This window comes from Cibotium barometz, chromosome 61, assembly GCF_041138505.1.
Source record: "Cibotium barometz isolate CiBa-2024 chromosome 61, ASM4113850v1, whole genome shotgun sequence".
Taxonomy (NCBI): domain Eukaryota; kingdom Viridiplantae; phylum Streptophyta; class Polypodiopsida; order Cyatheales; family Cibotiaceae; genus Cibotium; species Cibotium barometz.
In genome coordinates this window covers 12,732,890-12,744,623 of record NC_141106.1, presented here as the reverse complement: position 1 = coordinate 12,744,623, position 11,734 = coordinate 12,732,890, and the positions used below count along the sequence as shown (strand labels likewise).

General features: G+C 41.4%; 2 protein-coding genes across 3 annotated transcripts in view; one reads left to right on the top strand and one right to left on the bottom strand.

Moving 5' to 3' along the window:
- The first annotated feature begins 386 nt into the window (after window positions 1–386).
- On the top strand, window positions 387–5,817 carry LOC147604562 (potassium transporter 5-like). Its single transcript, XM_086794794.1, has 7 exons — window positions 387–589; window positions 1,061–1,286; window positions 1,681–1,929; window positions 2,580–2,630; window positions 2,741–3,001; window positions 3,095–3,517; window positions 4,247–5,817. The coding sequence occupies exons 1-7, from the start codon at window positions 467–469 to the stop codon at window positions 5,419–5,421; spliced, it is 2,508 nt and encodes an 835-aa protein (XP_086650920.1). The 5' UTR covers window positions 387–466; the 3' UTR covers window positions 5,422–5,817.
- Window positions 5,818–9,266: 3,449 nt separating this feature from the next.
- LOC147604561 (uncharacterized) overlaps window positions 9,267–11,734 on the bottom strand; it is a 54,741-nt gene continuing 52,273 nt past the window's right edge. The window contains exon 6 of one of the 2 annotated variants that reach the window (XM_086794657.1): window positions 9,267–9,826. In XM_086794657.1, coding sequence (XP_086650783.1) covers window positions 9,613–9,826 — 214 coding nt within the window. In that variant the 3' untranslated portion in view covers window positions 9,267–9,612. Of the gene's footprint in view, window positions 9,876–11,734 lie in introns of both variants that reach the window. The other variant, XM_086794658.1, reaches the window with a different exon arrangement.

Below are 11,734 nucleotides of genomic sequence, written 5' to 3'. Positions count from 1 at the left end.
ACCGTTGGTCGTATATGCCCGTGTGTTGTATTCTACGGACATTAATACCCCCCTCTCTCTCTCTCTCTCTCTCTCTCTCGTTTGCTTATATATATATATATATATATATATATATATATATAAAGCAAACAAGCATTAAGGAAAAGAAAGGGAACTTTAGAGTAGGGAAGGGACACAAAGGAAGGAAGCTTTTGAAATTGGAAGGCAGCTTTTGAAATAGGAAGGGGCCATAGAGTGCTTTCCACATAAATGGGCCTTGTAACTATATGCTAATGCTAATTATTTCCATGAAACAATAGATCCTATGCTAACAAAAATTAATCTAAAAAAAACGTGTTTTTTAAAAATGAAACAGTGCACCGACCTTCGAACTTATAAATGCTTGTGCGCGCGCGCGCATGGCAAGCTACTTGCCTCTAATACTCAGAGATTAATACGTGATTAGCAGTGATTAATTAGCACCACCATGGACGCCCATACTCATAATGATCCCATCTTGAAGAAGAAGCGCTACCTCGACCGCATGGATTCGCTTGACGCCGAATCAAATCGCCTTCGTAGCACCACCTCTAAGCATGGATCCGCCGCTGTAATTATCATAATCGCCCTTACAGACCTCATTGTTTCGTTGCTCGTTAGTTTATTGTTTAGAATTAGTGTAATGAGTTAGCTGGCTGCTATGATTAGCGGCAGTTCTGTGAGCTAGTCATTAAGGAATTGTTAGTGAGGTTTCTTTGATTGATATGTTAATCTGAGATTTAGAGTGAAATTGTCTTAATTGTACCAAAACTCTGTGTGTGTGTGTGTGTGTGTGTGAGATCTCTCTCTCTCTCTCTCTCTCTCTCTCTCTCTTTCTCACACACACACACACACACAGCTGTGTGTCTGTGTGTGAGATCTCTCTCTCTCTCTCTCTCTCTCTCTCTCTCTCTCTCTCTCTCTCTCTCTCTCTCTCTCACACACACACACACACACACACACACACACACACACATTAATCTTCATTATATCCAATTGGGTGGCTAAATATGATGATGCATAATTATCATGGCATGTGTAGGTGTATACCACATCAGTGATATTGAGGCTAGCTTTCCAGAGCATTGGTGTGATCTATGGGGATGTGGGCACTTCACCCCTCTATGTCTACAGCAGCACTTTCACAAGCGGCGACCCGTCTCCCGACGATGTCCTTGGCGCCCTCTCCCTCATCATCTACACCCTCACCCTCATACCTCTCCTCAAATATGTCTTCATTGTCCTCCAAGCTAATGACAATGGCAATGGTAACTAATCATCATCATCCACCCCTGACCCTTCTGTTAATGTTGTTTAAACCCCCTCCAATAACTAGGAAACCAGCTTATTGTAATCACTGGATTTGCAAACTTATTTCTTGAAGACCACCATTAATTCAGCTCAAATCTTGATTAATGATATGAGAATTATCATTAATTTGGAGCCTCAGCCCTTAATTATATAAAGCTAGCTAAAAACCTCATTATATTCATGTTCATTGAAAGGCTATTAATCCGATGCTGAAATTGTGATTAATGATATGAAAATGATCAATGAAGAGCCTCCAAATTGATGAAAACCCTGAGAACAAAGCTAGATATGATGATGCTTAATTAAGAAACTTAATTAAGATGCTTAAATGTGATTATTATACTTTTGCAGGTGGTACGTTTGCACTATACTCTCTCATTTGCAGGCATGCAAGGGTTAGCCAGCTCCCTAATCAGCAGCTTGAAGATGAGGCGTTGCCTGGTTATAAGTTCCAAAGCAATGCCACAAGGCTGGAAAGGGCCTCCAAAATACAGGAGCTCCTGGAAGGAAGCAAAGCTGCCAAGAAAATTTTGCTAATCATGACACTGCTTGGCACGTGTGCAGTCATTGGAGATGGTGTTCTCACTCCTGCAATCTCTGGTAAGTCCCCAAAAAACAATGTCTAAGCTAAGCCTGCTGTTACACATACATATATATGTATGTATGTATGTATGTATGTATGAAAATATGATGTGAAGAAATTTCATTACATATGTATGTGTGTGTGTATGTATGTATGAAAACATGACGTGAAGAAATTTCATTACAAGCAAACTAACCTATCGTGTGTGCATGCTTATGTGTATGTGCATACATATATGCATATGTACATGTATATGTATATGCATATGTATGTATGCATGTGTGTGTGTGTGTGTTTTTCTGAGGAACTGTAGTACGGGTCCTTTTGGGACTCGCCATTGTACAATGCATATTTCTTCGTGGGTTTTCACCTCACACTGAGGTTTCCCACTGGTAATATATCATTAATAATAAAAAAATGTGCGTGTGTGTGCGTGCATGCGCGCGCTACTACACATAATTTAATATAAACCCAATTTATGTGCTAATGAAACATAAAATCCATTCTGCATAAATTGGGTTTACAATTTGAATTGGTAATATCTAAGATATTTTTCAAGGTCCCCTTACTACGAGTGGAGTACTAATTTAAGAATTACTGCAAAAGTAGAAGTAGACCCAATTCAAAAAAAATCTATCTCATACTGCATGTTTTGCTACCTTGGCAGTCCTCTCTGCTGTGGATGGAATCCAAGGGAAATTCCCTAGCTTGGATACGAGTAAGTGCTCTTCATTATGTCTTGATCATCATAACATATGCCAGCAATGCAAGATTTTTAGGTTTTCTGGAATGTTAATCAAGATCCTAACTAGTTTTGGCGTGTTTCAGATGTCGTGGTCCTCATCTCCATAGCCATCCTTGTGGTGCTCTTCTGCTTGCAACGCTTCGGGACCGACAAAGTCGGGTTCCTCTTTGCCCCATGTGTTCTCATATGGTTCTTGTTCATAGGAGGCATTGGCATCTTCAACATCATCAAGCATGAGCCTTCGGTTTTCCGTGCATTCTCACCTTACTACATCTATAAATACTTCAAGAGAAACAAGAAGCAAGGGTGGATATCCCTTGGTGGGATAGTGCTTTGCATAACAGGTCTGCATCAACTCTATCATGCTATGCCATAGCATACATGGAATTATAAATCTATGTTGCTCTTCTAACCTTGTGTTGACTCCACCGTTGCAGGCACGGAGGCGATGTTTGCTGACTTGGGGCATTTCTCAGTGGCCTCCATACAGATAGCCTTCACCACAGTGGTGTATCCATGTCTATTGTCTGCATACATAGGACAAGGGGCATACCTCATGAAATTCCCACAAGATGTATCCCAGTCATTCTACAAGTCCATACCCTCACCTGTGTTTTGGCCCATGTTTGTGGTGGCAGTATTGGCTGCCATTGTAGCAAGCCAGGCCATGATCTCGGCCACTTTCTCGATTGTCGAGCAATCCCAGGCCCTTGGATGCTTCCCAAGGGTCAAGATCGTGCACACATCGTCGAAAATTGCAGGACAAGTGTACATCCCGGAGGTGAACTGGATCCTTATGGTCCTATGTGTCATCATCACAGGGGGCTTCAAAACCACCACATTGATTGGCAATGCTTATGGTAACATAATTACTCCCTTAAAATCCTTTTAATTTAAAAGGTGTGATTAGCCTTATGGTAACTTTACAAAGATGTGCTTAACCTGATAAGTTATTTGATACCTCTGCTAACCTAGATGTAGATGTTTGGCATCTATGTGCTTAATTTAATAGAGCTGCCTAGTACATCAGCTAGATCTAGTAAGCCTTTGGGTAACCTAAGTTTGAGGATACTAGAGTGTAATTGGTGTGCAATCAATTCACAAATTAGAGACTAACTGCTACTTGCGTCCCCAATTAAGCTACATTTGAAAGCTTAATTAAGGCAACCTCAACCTCATTTTTCAATTGGGTCCTCAATTAACCTCTATTTAGGAGCTCTTTCAAGGCAAAGTTATGCTATTTCTTCATTGGGCCCTCAATTAAGCTACATTAGAGAGATTAGGTGATGCAATCCTATGCTAAATCCTCACTGGGTCTTTAACTGAAAGCCTGGGAGGCTTATCCAGTTAAGCTTACTCATTGGGCGCGCTTACTGTAATTAAGCTTTCTATGGGAGCCTAGTAATGCAATATTATGGTAATTCTTCATGGGGGATTAAATCAAGAAACAATTGGGAGTTTATATTGGTAATGCGGTCTAGTTAAGCTACTTGGGTCCTCAATTAAGCAGTAGCTAGGAAGAAGATTTTGGCTAATGCAAGCTAGTTAAGCTTAATCTAGAGGGTTTAATGAGCTTTTTGGGTTTGCAGGGATAGCTGTGGTGGCAGTGATGCTGGTGACAACAACATTGGTGACCCTGATCATGCTAATGATATGGCAGACAGCAATATACAAGGTGGTGGCATTCTGCACACTCTTCATGGCCATAGAGCTCCTCTACTTCTCATCAAATCTCTACAAGTTCGACCAAGGGGGGTACATACCAGTGGCATTTGCAGCAATCCTCCTCCTCATCATGTATGTATGGCACTATGTGAGTGTGAAAAAGTATGAATTCGAGGCCCTCCACAAAATCTCACCAGAAGAAGTGATGAGAAAAGGCAGAGAGCTGCAGCTAGCTAGAGTCCCTGGAATTGGGCTCCTTTACACCCAGCTTGTGCAAGGGGTGCCCCCCATCTACTCTCATTTTATGGAGAACTTGCCTGCCATGCATGCTGTGGTGGTGTTTGTGACAGTGAAGAGCTTGCCTGTCACTAGAGTGCCAGAAGAGGAGAGGTTCCTCGTGAGGAGAGTTGGGGAGAAGGGGCAGATGATGTACAGGTGTGTGGCTAGGTATGGTTATATGGAGGGAGTGGGGAGAGACCAGGCTGGGTGTGAGAAGTTTGAGGAAGCTTTAATGGAAAGCTTGGAGGAGTTCATCAGGAGGGAAGCAGATTCTGGTAGTGTCAGAGAGGCAAGGGCCGGAGATGGCCATGTGAACACAGAGCTTGGTGAGGAAACTGAGCTTGAAATTGTTGTGAATGGGAAGAGCGAGATTGATGCAGAAGGAATGCTCCAGAAGATGGCCTCCCTGAGGGAATATTCCACACACATGAACCTCACGGTGTATTCCACACAAGCGGATCTCAAAGAATATTCCTCGGGAGAGGGCCCCCGGGGCCACCACACTCACATAAGAGTGCACTCCATGGAGTTTCCCACTAGAGAAAATGGGCCTCCTCTCGTCGCAACCACCGCGCCCGCCGCCCACCCTTGCGCCGTGTGTGAAACCGAGATCGCCGTCCTCCGAGAGTCGAGACAAGCCGGCGTTGCCTACCTCTTCGGCAAAGCCGACGTTCGTGCGTCACCCGATTCCCGCTTTGTGAAGAAGTTGGTGGTGAATGTGCTCTACGACACCCTCCACCGCATCTGTCGAAAGGTCTCTTTCTCTTTGTCCATCCCCAATAAAAGGCTCCTTGAAGTTGGCATGATATACCATATTTGAGCACATAGAACCCACCTCCCCAATCCCCACAAGGGTTCACTTCTACCCTTAAAAGTGTTCAAAAGTGTCAATTAAGAGCAACAACAACAGTGTGGAGATGTGGAATAGCAATCCTTATGTACTTGCACAATTTGGCTATATGTAGGAATAGTTGGTATGGGTTTAGTGCTCCCATATTGAAAATGTAAGCCATTGAAGCGCCTATTATGGAAGAATTGCTTGTAGTGCTTAAATTCGAGGGCACCCTAGTTGTACTATCACTAGCAATGTCCTTCACACTCCTTTTGAGTCCACCTTATCCTACATATAGCCACTTTATGAAGACATAAAGATGTACAAAGTTAAATACTTTTTGAACGTTCTTAATTAATCAAAGAGAACCTTCCATTAACAAAATGTTGTGAATTGAGGAGTAGTGAGGTTATATGAAAGTTGTGCAATGGAAGCAACCTTGAGGAATCTCTTATTTGGCATGTTTGTGGGACATGTATATGTTTTTTTAACAAGGAATCTCTTATTTGGCATGTTTGTGGGACATGTATATGAAAAGGTGCAAGTTGGTGTAGTTTCCACACCTATTGTATCTTTACAAGGGTCCTCCTAGGGATTGGATGTGATGGGTTCTTATTGGTTGAAATATGATTTTTTCTCTTGGTCATCCAAAATATTAAAGCATAAGTTTATTGTCATCAGCTCCTTTTGCTTATAATCTAACCTCTTTTTGACAGTAGTCTACCTTTTGCCTACACTTTTACCTCTATTGTCATCAGCTCCTTTTGCTTATACTCTAACCTCTTTTTGACACTAGTTTGCCTTCGCATAAAGAGCTTGACTATATGCGCTTCATGTACAAGCTCACCTATGTGCACATATTCAATACATGAACATGTTGAGCTTGCTTTTCTATGCTCACAACTCTTCATATGCTTAAAATTTTCATTATGAATGCTTAACTATATTTGTTGAGACCACATCCATTTGATGAGCCACATTTTTGTCATTAGGTTAGTACATTCAATTACCATCTTTAACACTTGTGAAATCCATCCTTGGTAGGCCTAGTAGTCACATGCATTTACATGGCAACTTAAACAAGGTTTGAAAGTAAAAGATATGTATATAGAAAATACACAGTTGTCATGCATATATCAAACAAAAGACTCACATGAAACACATCCACATTTCATACTCTCTATCTTCCCCCATGGATGCACATATAAAAATGGAATGAACAAAAAGAAAAGCCCTAATAATTAGCTTGTGTAGTATCATGATCAAGAGGTACATTAGTTGAAGGCTTTGGGGGCTATGGACAAGCCAATATATATTGATTGGGTGCAGCTCAACCTGCTTGCTGAAGCTCATGAGTTTGATAACAAGATGAAGGAGTTGGACAACAGTGTGTCTGTAACTCCATCATTGCCTGCATGCACCATGGCCGAGGTGTGAGAGCCAGTGACAACCCCTGCACATGCCTGTGCTGTGCCTGTTTTGCAAACCTTGCCACATGTTTCTTCACGTTCTTTGCTACATTTCTCACAACAATGAGAGAAGGGAGAAGAAGATAATCAAATAGGTGACCATATTAATTGCATATGCTAACTACAAAGAAGAAGGAAAGTTTACTGCTCATATATCATGCATTGGTGTAAACCAGCCTTAGACTTTCAGGCTTATTCACACCTAGGCCTTAACACGTTGGGGACTCCTGAATATACCAACCGTTTTCAGTCTTTTTTAGTGTATTTTTTGATTACCATTTAGAAAATTTCAAGTGTTTTAGGGCCAATTTTTCTAAAAGCAACCCTGCCTGCATCATGATATCATACTTGTCACCACCACCTCCCATAAGAGTAAAGCCTTCAAGGTTTGATATTAGGATGTGGTGTGGTTTTTTATTGATGACCTTAACATTTATATCTACATTCTAGCTAGTAGAATTTGTCTTGTAATTGAAGTATTCTAGCTAATGCAATTTGTCTTGTAATTGAACTGTTCTTTTTTGGATGCTACAGATGGTACTGTAATACATGCCACAAGTGTTGGTTCGAACCCGAGAGGGTACTGTAATACATGCCACAAGTGTTGGTTCGAACCCGAGAGGGTACTGTAATTCATGACACAAGCTAAAGCCCAAGAGGCAATTGAACTATTCTTACTATGCTGGTGAAGGCCCATTTTAGCCATTTTTAGGGTTGCACAAGTAAAAATAGATACTTTGAAAACTGTTGATAAAGGAGCCTACTTATATTAATTTCTTTGAAAATACCACTTTTTTAATGGCCTTTTGAGCTCTTGGCTGGCTCTAGTTTTTGCACAAATGTGGAGTGGGTGGGCTCATGGCTTACCACAAGAAAACATTTTGGTGTCCTAGGCATCCCCCTATTTTCAAGTTCAATGCAAAGGCATACTAGAGTAGTTGTTCCTTAATTGCTCTCTTACCTCTGCTCTTGCTTTAGAGCAGTTTTCATTTGTCAAATTACTTGGTCAATTGAATATTTAATTTACGGGAGTCTTTGTATTATGTGCAAGTGTTTTGTTTTTCTTTTAGTTTGTTGAAAAAGTATATTGAAATATTGGACAGCTGAAAATGTCATAAAGGTTAGCCTATGTTTGAAAAAACCTCTGAATTTGCGATGCTCTATTCACCTGTACTTTGCAGCAGGAACACATTTACATGTAGGTGTCAACTTGTTACTCGTTCAAAGATAAGAAAATCTATAAAACTGGGGAAGTATTAATCCACCCTTTGACAAAATGGGAATATACCAGACAATGTTTGACAGAAGAAAAATGTGTGTGTCTTTTTGCATATAAGATAATAACGCAATGCGGGATGAAAATTCTCATGCTTCTCTTGGCCAATCTTCTTCTTTCCCCTTCAGTGTCACTTGACATATATAGGAAGGAGCAACAGTGTCTATTTAACAAAAGGTCAAGCTCACAAGAATCACCGGGATCAATTCCACCTCCTAAACTAGCCATAATTTGTAGTGCATACATTTTTCTGCCTTGAACTTGTGCAGGGTTGCAATACAACACTCTGGACAAGCTTCAACATGATGCAAACAAGATAGTATGTACCTACATCTTTTCATGTCTCAAATAATAATATTGAAGGGGACTTCATTCTTTCGCAAAGAAATACTTGAACAAGATTTTTTAGACCAGCACCCTGATTCCCGATGCGAGCCTTCAATGATATGGCATTTGTGAAAATTGCACCTTAACACACTTTCTTATTAACCTTTTCAGTAAGTGCTTGTGCAAAACCACAAGAAAAATGTAGCACTCACAGCTGATTAAACACATATTTGTGACTTGGTAGTGTTGGGCATAAGCATCTTAAATATATGCAAAGTTCTTGGAAATATTGTTCGAATAACAAGACAAGAAGGAGAAATCACCACAAGAAGGAGAAATCACCTTCACAAAACGGGAGTCTACTAAGTGATAATAAGAAAGTTACAAGCTTAGCATCTCTACAGATCCCCCATCTGACAGATGGATAGAGACTTGGATAGAGATTGCCCAAGCTCTCTAACGGCAGTCAAGATCCCAATATTTGATGGGTAGAAGGGTCGTCTCTAAAGCCCCTATGAAAAGATAAGCATGTATGAAACAAAGGGAGAGTAACTAGGAATAAACAATGACAGCACCTGTTAAAGAGTGCAAAGTAATCCGTGAGCATAACAAAATTTCAATATTCTTCTGTAAGGAAGATGAAGTCCATTATGTGAAAACATGTTCCTTCACCTATCACAGATGGGGATATCTGTAATTAACTCCAATGTTTTTGTGTCACTTGATCATCAAATGTGATAATGGATAGAGATGGCTGCTTCCTCTTGAGTGAATGAAAACGTACCATTTATTACACATGGAGACATCCCTTGCTCAATTAAGGTACTTCCCACCAAAATTTATTAATAAATAATGTTCAATAACACTATTGAATGATTCAGGGCATTGGCCATGTTATGTTCAAAAATTCTTTTGGACAAAGAAAGGCTTTTGCCCATGTAAGGTACTAGACGTATCTTGATGGTCTTTCATGACCACGAGAGAACACTTTCCATTATCGTTTGACTAGTTTAACATTAATGTATCAATCCTATGCATTTACTTTGTTGATGCTATGAGCTGCGCGAGGGTGCATGAGTGAAATTTTTTTTCTCTTCTAAGAGTGCACTAGCTCTGCACATCCCTTGACCTAAAGCGCAGTATCTGTTCGACCTTCTCCCAGTTGTCAACTCTCGTAATCAATGGATGCTCAGGACCCTCCTGGGTTTTGCTCCATGGGTAGCTATTATTAAAATCAAATAAAAGGACCTCTATGCCATTTTTTGCACAATCCATGGCATACGCTGGGTTATCGTCTATCAAAACTTGTGCCCCAAGACCCCTGTCATGAAAAATCATAGCACATGAATTGACTTGTTTTCTGTACCTGCCTGTAAAACAAAAACATTAACATAAAAGACTACAGATCATGCATACATCAATAGACAGACAAACCATCCAGTGCAAATGCCATTAAAACACAATTCTTTGCTGTGTGAGCGTGGGCACACGTGCGCGCACCCATGCAACAAGTGAAGCCTTCTTGTTCCAAACCAAAAGATCTAGGCATGTGAGGAGGCCAAATTGAGCTCTCCACAGAGGCCACAAGAATAGGTGAAGACTACGGAAGGTTAAATGGCAAAGGTGGTCACCTTATGGAACCTCCAGCTGAAGGACCGGCTACTAGACCTAGGTGCCAGCAGCCAGATAGGTAGCCGACAAGGGGCCAAGATGAGCAAATTAAGCAGCCAGCAACCGAGGCCAACGAACCCTAGCCAAGCTAAATGGTGATATACAGCATTCTCATGAGTTCAATGTTGAGTATGCACATAACACAAAGTGTACACTTTGTGGAGTATTTGATTTCTCAAGAAACGCATAAGGCTGAAAGTCACTGCAATCCCTCAGAGCGAGATGCTGCTCTAGTGTGAGCCACGAGATATAGTTTGGCAGTCCTGGCTCAGTTTAGAGCCTGCTGATTCGCAAGGTATGGTCTATAGCAGTCCTGGCTCACATTAGAGAATAACGCTCTCTAATCTTGCCTAGTCCTGTGCGAGTATGCTGTGCCAACAGGGAGGACAAGCATTCTCAGCCCAACATGTGGTTGATAGATGCTAGCAATTCTATCATGCCTGTACATGGAAATAGTAGTTTCCAATCAAGGATTTTGAGGAAGAGCAACTACAATCATCTCTTCCTTCTCCAATCGAGGCACTTCTAATCTTGTAGAGACATGGTTTTGCACCAAGTATGGGATTTTAAAATGGATGTTTGGAGGCCAACCAGAATTGGTCAAAAGTGGCATGACATTTGTTACAAACAAGAACAAAAGGATGCCAAATGAGGTGCAGCTGTATCTGAACAAGGGTGGAAACAGTTTGCACTTTAGGGTGAACCTTTCACAAGGATCTAAACCACAGCCAATGCACTTTCGAGATGGATGGGTGTACTTTATAGACCTCTTATGTGGGGGCCAAGATGGATTAAAAGCATGTACTTTTGCAGTAGGTACATCATGCATGGCATCCCTGCATCTTAGTGAGTCCAGGTTGTAGAAAAGAACCAAGAGAATACCCAAGAGGTGGCATGGTGCTTAGTCCTCCTTTCTGATGACAAACAATCTTGGCAGCCTTGGCCTCTCTGGCCTGTAAAACTCTTTCTTTTTTCCTGGAAACAAGACCCTATGATTAGTAAAGAAGCAAAGCAAGAGATCAAACTGATAACATCCTCCTGAGCCAAAATATTGACAAGAGGGGGGCCACCTACATGGCTGATCACTTTGGGAGGGACCTGTGAAAGCATGGAGGGTAAATCCACAGTAAGGGCCTGTAGCACCCCCTAGGTTCGTTGGTTCCAAAGCGCTACTCTCAATTCCTGAGAGTGCATGCTACTCTTATCTGTATGCAATTTATAAGCTCACCATCACTCAGGGACCTTGTACCCTTATCACATGGTGTAGCTTATGGATAATATTAGCAGTCGTGGCACATGCATCTGAGGTTTGATGCACGTGACAAAGAACTTGCCTACCTTCTGCCTCTATGACCTGATACGAAGGTCAACATGAAGCGCCATGACGGTGCCATTCCCCTCGTAGTAAAGAGCAAGGCAAAGTTCATGGGCTTCCCAATTCATGAAATAGATGCTTTAGTGGTCCTGTATGAAAAGACGCAGTACCTTATGCAAGACCCATTGTATTGTCAGGCAATCCCAAAGGCATTGCCATTCAGACTCCCCCTCACCATGTCAC

What these genes read in the sequence shown, in the direction of transcription:
- LOC147604562 (XM_086794794.1), top strand. Translation starts at nt 467, where the DNA reads ATGGACGCCCATACTCATAATGATCCCATCTTGAAGAAGAAGCGCTAC. An exon ending in TCTCACTCCTGCAATCTCTG is followed by an intron (nt 1,930 to 2,579) that starts GTAAGTCCCCAA and finishes CTACCTTGGCAG; the next exon opens with TCCTCTCTGCTGTGGATGGA. An exon ending in GATAGTGCTTTGCATAACAG is followed by an intron (nt 3,002 to 3,094) that starts GTCTGCATCAAC and finishes CCACCGTTGCAG; the next exon opens with GCACGGAGGCGATGTTTGCT.